The 17,545-nt window shown below is 61.9% G+C and overlaps 1 protein-coding gene across 3 annotated transcripts in view; it reads left to right on the top strand.

Moving 5' to 3' along the window:
* The first annotated feature begins 2,560 nt into the window (after window positions 1-2,560).
* Window positions 2,561-17,545, top strand: part of ADCY1 (adenylate cyclase 1) — a 92,851-nt gene continuing 77,866 nt past the window's right edge. For 2 of the 3 annotated variants that reach the window (XM_045089580.1, XM_013059645.2), the window contains exon 1: window positions 2,635-3,223. Coding sequence is in view for 1 of the 3 variants with exons in the window: in XM_013059650.2 (XP_012915104.2) it covers window positions 2,561-3,223 (663 nt within the window). In the remaining 2 variants the exon portion in view is untranslated. Of the gene's footprint in view, window positions 3,224-17,545 lie in introns of all 3 variants that reach the window. The other variant, XM_013059650.2, reaches the window with a different exon arrangement.

Here is a 17,545-nt window from a genome sequence, read left to right as displayed (position 1 = left end):
TGACCCTGATGCTCCCCTCCCTCTGCTCACCTCCCACGCGGAGGGGCTGCTTTCAGGAAGGGCAGAATTTCCCATCTGGGTCTGCGCTCTGCGTGGCCCCTTTGCACCTGGTCAATATTGATGCTCGGTAACAATCAACGTTCTTCAGGGTGGACCCTAGGCCAGAGCGCTAGCTGGCCAGGGCCGCCTCCCGAGGTGCCAGAGCCCCAGCATGGACAACACACATACTTTCTCACAGCTGTGGAGGCCGGAAGGCTAGGATCTCGGGGTTGCAGGGCTGAGATCCCTGGGCAGGGGGGTGCTGGGGGAGGAGTCTCCCGCCTTCCTGTAACTCCGTGGCTTACGGGCTGATGTGTCTTCAGGCTTGCTCTCCTCCTAAGGTTCCCTTTGTATAAGGACACTGGTTATACTGCATCAGGACCCACTCTAGTCTAGGGTGCTCAGCTTAACAATGTCCGCAGTGACCTTAGTCCCACAGACGGTCACATTCCGAGGTACGGGGGGTCAGGTGCAGCATATGGGGGGACATGGTTTAACCGATGACACTCATGAGAGCAGGGGGCGTGTGCACGGTTTCTCAGCCGACTTGTCCATCATCCGTGGATGCAACCCGCCTGCTAGTGGCCTTGTCCTTTCAACCCAGCAGACGGGGGCAGAGAGGCGAAGGGGACAGCAGCCCACCACTCTGCCCCACAGCGGTGCAGTGGGAAGCTCCCACGGAGGTCTGGCACCTCCCGTCTCGGTGAGAGAGGTGGGTGCTGATCCCTCCCCGTGAATCTGCTAGTGGGCTGGGAGGGTGCTGTCGCCTTGTGACCTTGACCCCAGGATACTTCTTCATCCCTTCGTTCCCAGGTGGCTTGCCCAATTTTTGGACAGTACTCAGCTTTCCTTCTCTAGTAGCACTAGGACATAAAAACACCTATTTAACAAGAGAGTCTACACATGATCCTTGATGCTTGAAGGATCATGCAGACTTGCTACCACTGGGGACAGGTGGGGGACAAGGTGAGGGAGATGGGATCTCGGGGATGTCAGTCAAAACAGAGGTGGGGCAGGTAACTTCCAGTTCCCCCTCGGCCCAAGGGGCTGCCAGTTCTAAGAGGGGATGGGGACAAGTTACCAGGTGACCAGACAGAGCGCCAGGTCCTGGGGGCACTGGGAACTGGTGGTTGGGAAGTCAGGAAGGCTTCACAGAGGAGGTGCCCTGCATGGAGAGGCCTGTCCAGGAGGGGGGGGGACCAGGTGGCCACCAAGAGCGCACTGATGTGAGCTGTTGGGGATGGAACAGTGAGAGCTCCTGGCCAGGGTGACCATGAGGTGCCACTTCTGATGGGTGACACGTTGTGTCTTGTACAAAAACAGCCACTTCTTGTGGCCTAATACCCAGTTCCCCACCTTCTAGACCTTGAGCCCATATAACAGCACACGGCCAATGGCTCTCACCTAGGAGTCTACTTGAAATCCCCACAGTGTCTGAAAAACAGATCCACGCCTGCCACACCAAATAAATCCTGGTGTCTGGAGGTCACCTGGAAAGGACCTCCTGCAGAGGGGCTAGGCTCCTGGTCTCTGCTGTCTGTGATTTTGTGGGACCCCCAGGTCCAGCTCCATGTGTATGGAGGGGTAGACAAGAAGCCGCGTGGGCTCCTGGAGGGGTCAGCGCTTTGCCCAGAGTCCTTATCTCTCCGTAAGCCTCCTGGGGCCAGCCGTTCACCTCTCCTAGTGTGTCCGGGGGACAGGTGCCCGCCCCCGGGGGCCCCTGTTAGCGCCAAAGAAGGCAATGCGGTTTAAGTGAGGTGCAAAGCCCCTTCCCGAGCACAAGCCGCGGGATAGGAGGCGCTGGGTGGGGCCCAGACATGCGTGGACACCACCGCACCTATAGTTGTCCCCTGCCAGAAGCATACAGCCCTCTCTCACTTGGGTTTCCAGTCTCCCCGCCCCCAACAGGGCAAACTGCAGTGTCCCTTCTCCCTGTGCTTCCCACCCGATCCCTGCACCCAGAGCTGCGCCCCCAGCCAGGGCTCTGGCCTAACTCTGTGTCTGTACCGCCGGGAGGCGCGGCCCCACGCCATGCGTCCCCGTGTTCGCTCGCGGGGTTAGCAGGAGCAGGGCGCCTGGGTCCCTTGCGGCGGCGCCGGGGGTGGGAGGTCGAGCTGCAGGCCCCGGGGTCCCACCGCGAGCTCCTCTAGAGTCGAGGCAGGATGGAGCCCCCCCGCCTCATCCCAGGGCATATCGCAGGATTCGTGCGTTTCCCACGCCCCGAGAGACGACCCCGCGGGCCGCACCCTGCGCCGGCGGGGAAACTGAGGCCCGGGGCGCGGCGGGCGCCGGGGTCACGCCGCCCCGCGGCTCGGCGCTCGGCGGGGCGGGCGCAGCTGGGCCGCCGGAGGACCGCGGCCGGGCGGGCGGGAGGCGCACTGCGCAGGCGCGGCGGCGGGAGGGGACGCGCTCGGGGCGCGCGCGCGGGGCAGCCGGCGCCCCGAGTCTGCCCGCCGCGCCCCGCGCCTCCCGCCCGCGCCCGCCCGCCCCGGCGCCCCGGCCGCCGCCGCATGGCGCTGAGATGGCGGGGGCGCCGCGCGGCCGAGGCGGAGGCGGCGGCGGCGGAGGCGGAGGCGGAGGCGGCGGCGCGGGCGAGCCCGGGGGCGCCGAGCGGGCGGCGGGGCCGGGCGGCCGGCGCGGGCTGCGGCCGTGCGGTGAGGAGTTCGCGTGCCCCGAGCTGGAGGCGCTGTTCCGCGGCTACACGCTGCGGCTGGAGCAGGCGGCCACGCTGAAGGCGCTGGCCGTGCTCAGCGGGCTGGCGGGCGCTCTGGCGCTGGCGGAGCTGCTGGGCGCGCCGGGGCCCGCGGCCGGCCTGGCCAGGGGCTCGCACCCCGCTCACTGCGTGCTCTTCCTGGCGCTGCTCGTGGTCACCAACGTGCGCTCGCTGCAGGCGCCGCAGCTGCAGCAGGTCGGCCAATTGGCGCTGCTGTTCAGCCTCACCTTCGCGCTGCTCTGCTGCCCCTTCGCGCTCGGCGGGCCCGCGGGCACCCACGCCGGCGCGGCTTCGGGGACGGCAGCCGCCGACCACGGCGTCTGGCAGCTCCTTTTGGTCACCTTCGTGTCCTATGCCCTGCTGCCCGTGCGCAGCCTGCTGGCCGTCGGCTTCGGGCTCGTGGTGGCCGCCTCACACTTGCTGGTCACGGCTACCTTGGTGCCCGCCAAGCGCCCGCGTCTCTGGAGGACGGTAAGTGCCGCTGCGCGCCCTCCGTCGGGTCTGGGATACACATCTGCCCGGGAGGGACCGGGAACACCGGGGGAGCCAGGCGTTAGTCTACGGATTGGGCGGGTGGGGAAACTGAGGCCGCGAGTGTGGGGGGCGTTCAAGGTCACTCGGCGAGCCGAGGACGCGGTGGGGGCTGCTAGGGCCGGGCTCTTTTCCTAGTGGCCATCCACAAAGCTCTCCTGGGTGTGGGCTGTGGAGAGGGGAGCGTGGAGAGGGCAAGGATTGGCCCAAGGTCAGGCAGCTGGTGAGCGGCCAAGCCCGGCCAGAGCCCTGGCCGGCGCTCTTTGGCTGCACACATCCCAGAAGAGGGACGGGAAGTGGGTGCGGGATGGGCCCCTGGCGGGCAGGGTTCCTGCTGGCTGTGCAGGGCTCTGGGCTCCTCTCCAGTGTGCCTGGACCTCGTGCAGGGCTGGCAGAGTCTCTCTCCCAGCCTGCGGCACCCTGGGGAGGTTGGGAGGGGACTGGGACTTGGGTCTCCTCCAGCCTCCCTGGCGCCCGTTGTGGACCCGTTTCTGGTCTAGAAAGACAGGTTTGCCAAGGTCGAACAGGGCTCCTCCAGTCCTTGCCACCGCCGCCCTGCCGGGGTCTGACCAAGGCTGGGAGCATCGGAACTTCGCCACTGCCTTCCAGGAGGGCCAGCGAGACGGTAGCTGGGGACAAGGACGTTGCCGGCTCCCACGGGCTCCTCCCCAGACGGAGACCCAGGAGACTGGAGGCAGTTGTCCTTGCTGTGTGGGGCTCTCCTAGCCTGACCCAGCAGTGAAACCCACCCACCCAGCGGGGCTTGGAGGGCCCAGAAGGAGGGTTTTGTTTCCTCCTTTGGCAGCATTTTGGCAGGAGGATGGGGGAAATCCGAGGTGGTGGGCAAGCCCATCCAGGGAGAGAATGTGGCAGATGGAGGAGGTGGGGGAGATGGGGGAGATGGGGTGAGGAGGGGAGGCTGCATGGAACAAGCTCTGGGAAGAAGAAGGGGGTGCGGGGAATCCGACTGTGGCCTGGGGGGACCGAGGGCCCCCCACGAGGACCCAGGGAGGTGCTCTCAGACAGAGATGTCAGGGATGCCCATGGTCAGAGGGATCATGGATGCACAGGGCAGACACTGGAAGTGTATTTTGGGGCCCAGAGAGGCCAGCATGTGCTGGGGGCTGGGAGGGGAGGAGGAAGGAATGGGGGAAGGGGCCTGGAGGTGGGGAGAAGAGAGGGACAAAGTAGGGGCGCCGCCAGAAACAGAGGTGAGGCGGAGAGAAGGGAGGAGGGTAGAGGGCTCCCTGCACCCAGGGAGGGGAGGGGGCCTCCGTTCTGGGGGGTTCCCAGCAGGCCCCTGGCTTGTGGCCTTGCCTGTCGTCTGTCCTTAGGAGGTGCTGTTGGACCCTCCCCCCATAACATTCCCTTCTGTTATGTGTTTGGCCCCCATGGTGTGGGGCCCCCCAGCTGGACCGCCTCCCCACCAGGACCAGAAGGGTGGCCCCGCGGCCAGGTCAGCTCCGGGTGGGGAGGGGAGGTCTGAGATCTGGCATATGAGGGGTTCAGCTGGTTCAACGAAAGGCGGTGCTATTGTCTTTTTCCAAAACAATTTTCCAAAACATTTCCAAAACAATTTTCCAAAACAATTTTGTTTACAGTTTCTGGTCATCCCTTCTAGAGAACTGAGGGAGAGGAAAGGGTTTGTAAAGGTCTTGGACCCAGGGAGCTCTCCTCCAGGATAAGATGAGCCCCTGTACCCCCGGGGGGCAGGGAGCCGGTCCTGTAAGCCTGGATTCTTAGGGAGCAGGCGTCTGGCGTTTGCTGCTGCTGGCTCCCTGGGCGACACACACCCTTCCCGCCCAGGGCCTCAGTTTCCCTACTGCAGAGCTGGCATGCAGGTGGAAAGCCTGTGGGAAAAGCCCTTATTCGGTGTCCTGTCACCTCCAAGTTGCTTTGGCTTCCAGAACGTTCCTGTTCAGATCCACACGTTGCTGCTGGTGGTGGCGATGTGGACAGACGGATGGGGTGGGCGCCGACAAACACGGTGAGGGGCCTGTGTGCTGCCCTGGGGCTGGAGTTTGCCATGGTCCGGGAGGCCGGTGGGGAAGGTGGGAGGCTCATGTACCCAGTGGGGCCTCTGCTGCCCGCTGCCCCACACCCTCCAGCTGCCCTGCAGTGCAGCCATGTGCCTAGAGCCCCATGTTCCTCGGGAGCTGGTTTGGGGCAGGACGAGAGGTGGAAGCCCATAAGGACAGGGCAATGGATGAGCGGAGCAGTCTGTGCAGGGCGGTTGCTTTTGCTGGACCTTCTGGGCGGAGTATCTGTGCCGTGGGAGGGAGAGAACTGCTCCTGCTCTGGGCACTGAGGCTGGGGGGTCTCAGGGGGTTCGGGGTGTCTCAGAGCCTCTGCCCCTCCACAAGGAGTCTCTGGGGGGTTCCCACAGCCATCCTGCCCCGCCCTGGTAGGCCACGTGCTTTGGGGACCCTGTGGCACCCAGGCTGGCCCAGGCCGGCAGGCTGAGGGCGCCCAGGAGGTCGGTGACCGCACGGTTGGGATTTAGATGCTGCTCGGCTGCCCTTCCCCGGGAGGCGGCGGGACCTGCTGGCTCACGCCCGGCCCGTGCTGCTGCTGTCAGCCAGGGCACAAGGAGTTTGGGGAGACAGTCTCACCACCCCCCCAGCCCAGCGCTCAGGAGGGCGTAAATATTGACCAGGCTGGGACCTTCTTTCCGCCTGTTCCCTCCTGCCCACGGTTGTATGTACATGCAAAGCACAGAAACTCATTCTTATTTAACTGAACAACAAGTCAGAACCGAAGGCATCATGTTGGGGAACCCTTGAAGTCTGCTCAGGGACATTGGGGTGGCAAGCCAGGCTGGACTGGGCTGGAGACCTGGGGTGGGGTAGGGGGTCATGGGGGCGGTGAGGAGGAGGAAAGGGGGAGATGCCACATGTGTGACCCCTGCTCCCCAGTGGTGGCACTGGGGGACTTGAAGAGTATGGCTTGAGGAGGGAGTGACTGTGCTTGGGGACCGGGGATGGAGCCGGGTTGCTGGCAGTGGTAGCAGACAGAATTGTGCATGCCAAGGTCATGGCTTTGGAGTGGTGGAGGGGGGCAGCAGGGTATGCCTGGAGAGGAGCAGCGGGCTCAGGAGACACCCGGAGGCCCTGCCTCTCACAGCTGTGGGTGTGCACATCCGCCTGCTCCAGCTTCCTTCCTTCCGGGTGCCTCCCCCCCCCCCCCACCATGGCCCCAAATGCCCACTTCTTGGCCAGGGTGGGGCAAAATTGCTGTATCTTCCTGGGCTCATCCGGGGCCACTGCTGTGGTCAGATAACTGCCTGTCAATGGAAGAGGCATATATTTCCAACTCCTCCCTCCCCTCTTCTAAGCCCCAGGCAGGAAAACTGAAAGCACCATCAGGCAAGTGGGTGTTGGCGGGAGTCCCTGTGCCCCTCCAGGTTGTCTGAGCTCTGGGGAGAGCTCGCTGCTGGCAGGTGGAGCGATGTCACCGCCCTCAGAGCCCAGGTACACAGGCGTCCAGGCCGCTCACAGCGCGTGCCCCCAGGTGTGGATTGTCTGCTTCCCGCCTCGTAGTGCCAACTCCCTGCGCTGGGACTCCTCCTCCTCAGAGTCGCCAACCAGACCTAAGCCCCGCCCCGCCCCGCCTGCCCCGCCCCCTGGCTCCTCTAAGTCGCCCCAGCACTTCCCCCTGGCCCCTTCTCCCTGGCTCTTCCCCCCACAGGCCGCGCCCCTGCTCCCCTTTCTTCCTGGCGGGACCCTTACCCAGCAGGACCCCTCCTTCAGCTGGACTCCGCGCCTGCTGGACCCCCTCTCGGGGGCCTCCTGCCCTTCCTGCCCTCCACCAGGCGGCCAGGCCCTTTACCCAGGCTGGACGCTCTTCCTCGCTGATTACCGCCCCCGTCCTCCCCTATCTTGGCTGGGTCCTGTGGCTTTGTTTGCTCACCTGCTGGTGCATCCACCTGCCTCTGCTGACCCCGTGCTGCTAGGTGGAGGCTGGAAAGGGGAGGGAGACAGGTGGGACCTCCTGAAGGCGAGGAGGGGGTTTCTCTGCCTTGGTTGGCAGTGACTCCAAAGACCGCCTCGGTGGCCTAGTCTGGACCCCCCTTCCCCAGGCCTCTGGTCGCTGGGCAGGGCTCAGCTCTTTCCACCTTGGGCTTCCTGTCTCTCTCCTATTCTCTGAGCAGCAGGTGGTGGTGGGTGTCCCCGCCAGGCCTCCAGGTCTGTGTCCAGTGGGCACCCTGCTGGTACGCCCGATTCCCACCTCTGCATCTGCAGTTCCCCTCCCCATAACCTGGTCTGTTTCCCTGGAGAGTCGGGTTAGCCTCCCTCTGAGCAGCTGGCCCTAAACTTGAAGTCTCTGGAATGGGTCAGGCCAGGGCAGAGGAATTGGGCTGATGGGAAATGGGATCTGGACACGGGGACACATCCCGGCTTCAGGTGAGGGCTGGCACCTGCTCGGGGAGTGTCCTGGGGACTGTTGTCTGCTGCCTCCCACGTGCCCCCCAAGACCCATGGACTGTGTGTGTGCTGGAGTCCGGCCCCACTGGTGGACCCGGTGGGGGTGTCTTCTCTGGAGGATGCTGTGATCCACACTTGGGGGCCAGGCCCCGGGCTAGGGGCTGGGCGCCCTATGGAAACGAGACCCCCTGCACTCCAGGAATTTACTGTCTGTGGGGGACACTGGTGGGCACCTGGGACTGCAGTCTGTGCCGGGCCGGGGGGAGTCTGAGTGACCTCCGGAGGTGTGTGAAGGGGATAGGGCAGACGGAGGACTCCGGGTGGCTTCCTGAGGCCGGTGTGCTCCAGCCAAGGCCCTGGACAGAGGAGGGCTGGGGATCAGCCAGGGAGGTGGGTGTGCAAGAAAAGGCAGGTGCGGGGCACATGGAGTGTTTCCTGTTTCTTTGGAAAATGGCGCTGGGCCCTGTAAGCCTTGTCAGCAGATAGGTCTGCTCAGGTTTCTGTTTGGGGGGCCCCTGGGATGCAGTGGGGAGCAGGGGTCCCATGAGTGGGCATGGGTGCTGCTGCCTGGCTCAGACCGGAGCGGTGTCCTTAGGGAGGTGTCTGCTTGCCACGGTCCCTCCTGCTGTGAGAGCTGTCCACCTGCCCTTCCTGGGAGCCGAGGCTTCTTGGGTGATGTCCCTCCTTTTCCTGTGCCCTCTCTGAGGTTGGGAGGGCCAGGGTCAGCTCCCAGGTGGACGGACAATCTGGGCTGTGTTTCTGCAGTCTCCAAGCCCGGAAATGTCCTCATCGAGTCTCCTAACTCCGGTGGGGTGGTGGGCTCGTGTGGAGGGTCGGTGGAGCCCCTGACTGTGGGACCTTGGGTGGGGTACTTGCCCCATGCCCGTGTTTCTTCTGGGGGCTCTGTGGCTTTTTGGGAGCAGATACCTTTTCAGGCACCGTCCTGTCCCTTGAGCATGGGGCCAGTGCTTGGCTCAAGCCTTTGGTGACCCGCGAGTTTTGTGACTCCCTGAGCCTGTGTTTGGTGTTTGGTCTTGGAGGTTGGAAGAGACGGCTGGGACGTGGGCGGCGGGCATCCTGTCTGGACGAAGACAGACCCTGGGTCTCCTGGCCCACTCAGTAGTGCTGGTCATGGGCGGGCCCTCGTATGGCGCGTGTACACACGTGTGCATATGGACAGACACGCGAACTCCCATGTGCACCTACAAACACAGTCGTGCACACAGGCTTCATGCACATGTCCTCATGCCTTCATGCACACGTCCACTTTCACACACAAACACACCCACTTGCACACCCACAGGCTGTGCTGGTGCACACCGAATGTCAGCCCTGTGTGTTAGCATTACCATGTTCTTGTGTGATGGTGTGTGCGTGGGGCCCTCCTGTCCGTGACCTTGGGTGGCATCGGAGACCACCCAGGAAGTGAGCGAGGCTGCGCTTCCTTGGGTGGGGGGGTTGGGCGAGTGGCCTAGAACATGGGGAGATTGACAGGGCCAGGCCCTCTGGCCAGCCTGGGTCCCTGCCCCGGAGGCTCCCGTCGTGGGACCCCCAGCCCCCCGATGCATGGGGTGGGGCGAGGGCTGGGGCACGCTGTCCCTTATTGCCATGCCTGGGTCTTCCCTGGACCCACCCCTTTTCCCTAGACCCTGGACCCTCTGCTTCTGGGCTGGGGGCGTTAGGATCTGCTTTGACCTTTGGGGTGCTGGGGTCCAGGCTGCCTCTAGACCTCCTGGGAGGAAGGCACCCAGCTGATGAGAGGGGCTTCCTGCTTCCCAGCGCAGTCGGCACGGGGCCTCTGTGTGTGCACACGCGGGTATGACCGAGCACATGTGTAATGCACACCCACCTTGGTGGCCTGTGTATGAGTTCCATGCACGTGTGTGTAGCCTAGTGTGCACATGCATGTGTTCACACACATGTGTACATGGGCGTGTGTGGTAGTGTTCTGAGGCCTGAGTCCCACGGAGACCCCCAGGGTCTGGATATGTGGGTATGAGGCTGCTTACTCTCCCGCTGCATCCAGGACCCACCTTGCCCCAGCTCAGCTTTGTGGTGGTCTGTGGGCCTAGAGCTTGGGAGCAGGGACAGCAGCAGGGCCGTTGGGAGTCTAGGTGTGTGTGGAGTTAGGGGGCCTCCCCTTGGTGGAGGATGGGGCTGGGAGGGATAGGAGCCTCACCAGGTAGGAGCAGCCCACGGTGACCATGTGAGCCGTGCGGCTGCGACAGGCCCACAGGGTCCTCACAAACTGCTGAGGAATTCCAGGGAAGTGACCTGGGTGGGGGGACAGGACGCCCACGGAGGGACCCAGGTGTGGGCAGATTGGACGCTGATGTGGGGGACCCAGGTGCGGCGGGACGGGACGCCCACGGGAGGACCCCAGCACTCCTGGCACTCCTTTGCTGCTGGGTGCTGACCTGTCCTTGGGAGGCACTCCCCGTGTGCAGGCCTCCCGGTGCCTCTGCCCATGTGAATGTGCGCTCTTCGGGGCAGGGGCCTTGTGCTGTGCTGGGGCATCTGGGTGAGGGAGTCCGCTCTGGAAGGTTCTGCAGGCCTGGCTACGGCGACCCCGCTCCATGGCCTTCTGCAGGGTTCAGTGCGTGCTTCTTCAGGGGTCTTTGCCTGGTTTCCCGTGGGAGGGAAGCATTCCCGTGAACGCTGTGCCTTCGGAAGGTGGAGGGATCTGGAATCCTTGCTCGCAGACCTGAGCCCAGCTGCGGAGCCCGTTCCAGGATCATCCATTTGGCCTGAGGGCTTCAAAACATCTCTGATTCTTGTTGCCACAGATCTCCACTTAACAGACATCAGCGTGTTCCCCTGTGATCCGACGGTGCCCTGGGGGGCCATGGGCGGGGCTCATTTCCAAAGTCCGGTGTGTTCAAGCCTCAGACCTGGGCCATGGAGGGAGAGCCCCTCTGTGGCTAGAGCGAGTGGGCGTCCAAAGGTACAGGAGGACGTCGGAGCGTCCCAGGGCTGTGACCAGGAGGTTGGGGACACAGAGGCCCAGCAGTCCCGTGGTGTGGACGGGCCATGCCTGAGCAGGCGGTGAGCTGGGGCTGGGGTGCCGGAAGGCCCTCACACCAGGAGCCGCGCTGGTAAAGCCATCAGGGGTCACAGAGGAGATGCCACTGTGATCTCGCCGTGGCCCCCAGGGAATCTGGCTCTGGGTGTGGCAGCCTCAGCCCAGACGGTCCTCAGCTTCTTCAGGGGGTGGGACCCAGGGCAGGAGCTCACAAGAGCCCATTGGAATCGTTTTTTGTTTTTTTTTTTTTTCTTACTTTCTTTCTTTTTTTTTTTTTTTTAAGATTTTATTTATTTATTTGACAGAGAGAGACAGCGAGAGAGGGAACACAAGCAGGGCAGTGGGAGAGGTTGCTGAGCAGAGAGCCTGATGTGGGGCTCGATCCTGGGACCCTGGGATCACGACCTGAGCTAAAGGCAGAGGCTTTAACTCACTGAGCCACCCAGGTGCCCCTTGTTTTGCTTTTATTATGGAAACTTCCAACACACGCCCCAGTAGAGTAGCAAGGTTAACAGAGCGCTTTCCTGGGGATGGGCGGCAGTGTGGACACTTGTCCGTGTCCTTCCCCCCCCTCCTGAGGATGCGAATCTCAGGACACTTTCATTAGTTGGGCCACAGAGACACTCCCAAGCAATGATGTGAGCTTAGAAACACACTCTGAGCGATGTGGGAGAGCTGGCTGGGAGCACGGGGAGGCAGGATCCCATGGAGCCCTTCTGCGTGCAGCTGGGTGAGAGGGACCCCACCAACCAGACGTGAGAGACCTTGTGTGGCAGGGAGCCGTGTGTTGATTTAATAAATGGGATGCTCTGTGTAGGGTGGGGGCTCTGCAGTGTGGGCGGAGCTCCCCCCTTTTTATCCTGGGGATGAGCTGCCCCGAGTGAGGGTGAGTGCACCTGCCTGCCTGCGCTGCCTGCAGGAGAGGCTGTCCCCCTGTGCTGGGCAGTGGTGGACGGCAGCTTGAAACTGGAGTGAGTTCAGGGGAGAGGTTTGAGCCCTAACTAGGCGGGATCTTGGGGCACGGAGGGGAAGGCATCCATCCCCGCACTCCAAGAGCTTCAGGGTGCTGGAGAAGACATGGCTCCTGCGTGAGCTCAGAGAGGCTGGGGTGAGGGGTCGGGGAGGCCTTGCGGGATGCCAGACGATGAAGTGCAGGCCAGTGTTCAGAATTCCTTGTGTGCACCATGTGCTCACGTGACCGGGGCTCCCAGCCGTGCTGGAGAACTTGGCCAGGAGCTGGCATCTGACCCCGGCTCTGGTGCGGGGGTGGCGGGTGAGGGCTCTGGAGGGCAGCTCCGTGTGCTCCTGAGTGATGGCGGAAGCTCTGCTCTGCTGGCCGACCGAGGGGATGTGAAGGACAGGGTCGGGGGTGCACCTGCCCGGATCGCTGCCCCGCACCCTAAGAGTGATGAAGCAGCACAAGTGCTAGGAGTGCCATGGAAAGATCGTGGGTGCGGGGCACACTGTGGGCTGCTGTGTCCTGAGGTGATTGAAGCCGGGCTTCTGGTGCCATCCCTGAATGCAGGTGCCCGGGAAGCCCCAGCCGGGCTGCTTGGGGCAGGAACCCCAGACACAAGGCAAGGTGGTCTCCTGCTTTCCCACCTCGGCCTTCAGGTAGTGGCCCTTAACCTCTTGGCCGGGTCTAGCTCTGGGGTCATGGCGGGAGTGGAATCATTTCCATGTGCCAGACCCAGTCCTATTCAGTTTTCATCTCTCTTGGGCACTACTCAGAGCTCATGTCCTCCAACATGGTCATTGTCCACGTGGAAGGGATCTGCCTGCCACGGTGGACGTCGGGAGAGTTCATGGTGGTCGATGACTGGGGCCCCAGGCACACGTCGGCTTTTCCCGTCTCTGCACCGGCTCTCCTGACCATCTGAGGGACCCAGGTGCCCACTGCGGGGTGGGGCTGGGCTGCTCCCCTGGGGGCAGAGGGCTGATGAGCCTGTTAGGCCATGCACACCTGTCTCCAGCAGATCCCATCCTTTCCCCCGCAGTGCCTGTCTCTCTGGCAGTCTGCCCAGGTCCACAAGGCAGGGGTCTACTTTGATTCATTCCTGCCCCTCCTGGCAACACAGGAGGGACCCTGAGCAGCTATCCCTGCTGCACGTGGCCCCTGCAGCCCATGTGCCCCGCTGACGATCCAAGGCTATGCCTCTCAGTCAGCATGCAGTGGAGCTGACGGGAGCAGGACTTCCTGCTGAGGCAGCGGAAGACCACGCTTTCCAGTCCCGTGGTCCCTGTGCTCTGCAGTCAGGTGGGAGGAGGACAAAAGACGCTGAAATGCTGTGGGCTGCTTTTCCTGCCACAAGCAGGCACCCTAGTTGACAGTTTCTAGAGGTTTGTTCATTCACAGTGATGCTGGTTCCCTGACCAGAGTCCGCTTGCCCATGAGCCACAGCCATTACTGCTTCAGACATGTCCTGGGTAGTTCCCAGAGGGGTCAGTGTGATGCCTGCGGAGCAAGCGGGCCTGAACAGCCTGGGGCACACAGAGGCCTGAAGCCCAGCTCATGTTGTGTTTGAGTGGGTGGTTGAATGGGTGTATGTACATATCGATGGATGGATGGATGGGTGCATGGGTGGATGGGGGGTGGGTAGATGGATGCATGGATGGATAGATTGGTGCACGGATGGATGGATAGGTGGATGGATGGATGGATGATAGAATGGATGGATGGATGGATAGATAGATGGATGCATGGACGGATGATAGAATGGATGGATGGATGATGGGTGCATGGATGGATGGATGGATGCATGGATGGATGATAGAATGGATGCATGGATAGATGGATGGATGCATGGATGGATGATAGAATGGATGGATGGATGATGGGTGCATGGATGGATGGATTGATGCATGGATGGATGATAGAATGGATGGATGGATGATGGGTGCATGGATGGATGGGTAGAATGAATGGATGGATGGATAAATAGATGGATGCATGGACAGATGATAGAATGGATGGATGGATGGATGGATGGATTGATGCATGGATGGATGATAGAATGGATGGATGGATGAAGGATGCATGGACGGATGATAGAATGGATGGATGGATGAAGGATGCATGGATGGATGATAGAATGGATGGATGGATGCATGGATGGATGATAGAATGGATGGATGGATGATGGGTGCATGGATGGATGGGTAGAATGAATGGATGGATGGATAAATAGATGGATGCATGGACAGATGATAGAATGGATGGATGGATGGATGGATGGATGGATGGATTGATGCATGGATGGATGATAGAATGGATGGATGGATGAAGGATGCATGGATGGATGATAGAATGGATGGATGGATGAAGGATGCATGGATGGATGATAGAATGGATGGATGGATGGATGATGGGTGCATGGATAGATGGATGGATGCATGGATGGATGATAGAATGGATGGATGGATGATGGGTGCATGGATGGATGGATGGATAGGTAGGTGGGTGGATGGATGGATGACTTGGATATATGGGTGGTTAGGTGAGTGGTTGGAAGTCTAGATGGATGGTATGGATGGATGGTTGCATGGATGGGACAGATGGATGGATGGAAGGAAGGATGATGTGGATAGGTGGGTGCATGGATAGGTGGATGGGTGGGTGGGTGGGAGGAGGACGGATGGGCGGGTGGGTGGGTGGATGCGTGGGTGTGTGGAGCTCTTCCTGGGGAGTCCTTCACAGCTCATCTAGGAAGGGTGGGAGTGCAGGCAAAATTGAGAGTCTTCTCTGTTGTATAGGCCTGCAGGGGGGCCGAGAGGGAGGGCCTGGGAAGGATAAGGACCTGCCCCTCCCCCAGTGCTGATTACTGATCCAGGGCAGTAAGATCTGGTCCACACATGCACGTGTCTGCGTGCCATGTCCCCATGCCACTGGTGGCTCCCCCCAGGCTCAGTCTGCTCAAGAAGGCATGTCACTTCCCATGTCAGGCTACACCGAGGACTTGCCTCTGTGTGCCTCTGAGGGTCATGGGAAAGCTGGGGTCACTGTCCACCCTTCTGATCCCAGATGTGGGGACTGAAAAATGTCTCGCAGGGTCCCATCCAGATAGCCCGGAGCAGGTGGCAGTGCAGATCTCCCCTTATCAGCATCATGGCTGGGACTGGCCCCTCACTACCCGTGTCCCCTTAGTTATTCATTCAACAAACATCAGGGCGCCAGGTTCACGAGAGGCTCCATCCTAGGCTTAGGGGTCTGTCGGCAGGCCCGACAGGCCAAGACCCTCTCAAGGGGCAGAAAGGGGGCTGGGAAGGTGGTAGGTGAGTGAACCTTCGTGTGTTGGAAGCTGGTAACAGCTGTTGCAAACAACAAAAGGAAGGGGTACAGAGCTGGCTCCCGGGAAGCGCTGTGATACACAAGGGCTCAGAGTCTGCTGCTCTGAGAAGGTCACGTCTGAGCTGAGCCCCTGGAGTCTGGGCATGAACCAGCATGGTGGCAAGAGGGCCCCTGCCCAAGGAGAGGCTCTGAGCAAGGCAGACCAGGCCAGGAGCACATGAGGAGGACAGGAGGGCTAGGGCCCACAGTGCTAGAAGCCAGGTGTGTGGGACAGATGCATGGAGGCCAGGTGTGTGGGGCGGGAACATGGGGGCCAGGTACGTGGGGCTGCAGTGTGTGCACTGGCCCCTTCAGCCTGGGGCTGGCCCCACTTAAGCGCTGGTGTGTCTGTGGAGTGGATGCTGGTGGGAGTGGCAAGGACCAGTTCTTGGCCCGAAGTCATGGGGTCATGTGGCTACATGCCATGGACTCTGGAGGTGTTGGCTGGGCCGTGCTTCCCGGGACCTCCTCTCCTCCCACACTCCTCGCCAGAGGAGTGCTGAGCTACCAAGGCAGGAGCTCAGTGCATAAAGGACGAAGAGGGGCCTGGTGTTCCCGGGGGCAGCATCCCAGGGTGTGACCTGGTGTCCTGAGTCAGGTGTGGGGTCAAGAGCAGTGCGGGTCGTAGCCCTCACGTGGCTGGGGAGCAATGAGGAGGGGCTGGGCCTGGCAGCCCTGAGACCCCCAGAGTTAACAGCTGGAACAGGTGGGGCCCCAAGGGGGTCTAGGTTTCCTCAGAGAGGAGGGAGTCTGGCAAGAGACGAGGGGTGTCTTAGGGCGCGGACCTCCAAAGGCCGAGCTTGGGTCCCCCTTGGCCTGTTTTGCCCGTGACAGTCTGTTTGGCTGCCAGTGTGAACCGACACCATGTCTGGGCCACACCTGCCAGCAGGTGACTCTGGGCACGGTTCTCTGTGTTGTTACCCTCATCATGGCCAGTGGTGAAACCTCTCTGTGGCCCATTGGGCGGTGGCTGTGCCTGATCACGGGGGTAGGGGTGAGTGAGGGAGGAAGGGGAGGGCAGATGGGCAGCAGGCACTCAGCGACCAGCCACTGGGCCTCAGTTTCCCTGGGTGGATCATCATGGTGGGAGGAAAGGGAAGAAGTGATACGGGTGAGTGTGTGTAGAGAAGTGACCTGGTCTGCCCTCACTCTCCTGGCCACTTCTCCCTTGACCCCACGGTCTGCCCGGTGGCCTGTGTCCTATCTCTGCCCCACCTCCCTGGAGACACCACATTTCCGCACTCGCACTCCTGGTGGGCTGAGGACTTTGTCTCTGGAAAAGCCGTGTTTGCTGGCCAGGGAGGCAGGGCTGTTGGCGTCTGGCCCCGTGCGGCACTGTCCACGGTGCTGACCCCTCCGCGTGGAGGCTGGGGGCGCCGGGTCGGAGGGCGTCTCAGGAAGGTTGGTGCTGGGTCCCAGAGGGTGTCCTGTGTCTCTCTGGTTCCCTTGCCTTCCAAAGGTTCCTTCGAGGCCGGGCGGGGGCACGCAGAGCCAGACCAATCACGTGTCGACCGGGAAGAGCCATGTGCTCTGTGCGGTGACGCAGGACTGTTTGGATGTTTGGAAAAGTGCCTGTGATGGTGCTTGCGGGCGTCTTAACCACGTGCAGCGTGTGTTTAAATATTGACTCTGCAGAGCTGCCCTCCATCCTTCCATGCGCTCCGGCGTCCTGCCGCCTGCGACAAGCGGCTTCGTGAACAGTGTGCACCGATGACCCATCCGCAGACAGAGCTGATGGCCTGAGGGGACACTGCCCTGGTCACTGGGACACGGCATGGGCCCCGGGACGGCCATGCCAGCCCCCCGCCCCCACCACCCTGGGCCTACTGAGGGGCTAGTACAGGCACCGCAGAAGCAGTTCCCCCCAGCCTGGCACCTGCTTCAGGCGAGGAGTGCTCTCACGAGGGTGGAACAGCGGGTTTAGAGGGACACAGGAGGATGGCTGGGTCACACAGAGATGGTCAGATCATAGGGAGGGGAGCTGGTCACATGGGGGAGATGGGCTCACTGTGGTTATAGGACTCGGGCAACTCCTGGAGCATCACAGGGGCAGCAGTTTTCCGACTGTGCGGTGTGGGCCGGACGCTGTCCTGGTGGTACGTTCCTGCGTCCTTTGAGACATGAGCTCAGCAGGCATACGTGAGCCTGGGGTCCCCGGCGTGCTGGCAGACTCTTCTGTGTTTGGGGGGAGGACAGTTCTGTGCGAAGCCCTGGGGATTTGTGTCCCTGGCTTTTCTCCTGTCCTTGTCACCTTTTTGAACAGCTCTGCTGTTTGCAGCCGCGACCCTGTGTGTCCCTCCCAAGGGACATGTCACCGAGGCTGTCACGATCCCCAGTCCTCTGTGCCAGTCTGCCTCCTGAGTCTGTGTCCCCCGCCTGCTCCCGGCTCCAGCCTCTGGCCTCACCAGGTGCTGCAGTTTCTCCATCCATGCGGCCTTGTGGTCTGCTCTCCCTTGTCCTGCTGCTTGTCCCGGGCAGGTCCCTCTGGC

Source organism: Mustela putorius, unplaced genomic scaffold, assembly GCF_011764305.1.
Source record: "Mustela putorius furo isolate JIRA1106 unplaced genomic scaffold, ASM1176430v1.1 tig00003845_pilon_pilon_pilon, whole genome shotgun sequence".
Taxonomy (NCBI): domain Eukaryota; kingdom Metazoa; phylum Chordata; class Mammalia; order Carnivora; family Mustelidae; genus Mustela; species Mustela putorius.
The sequence above is the reverse complement of the archived record's forward strand: the minus strand, read 5'-3'. Positions and strand labels throughout refer to the sequence as shown.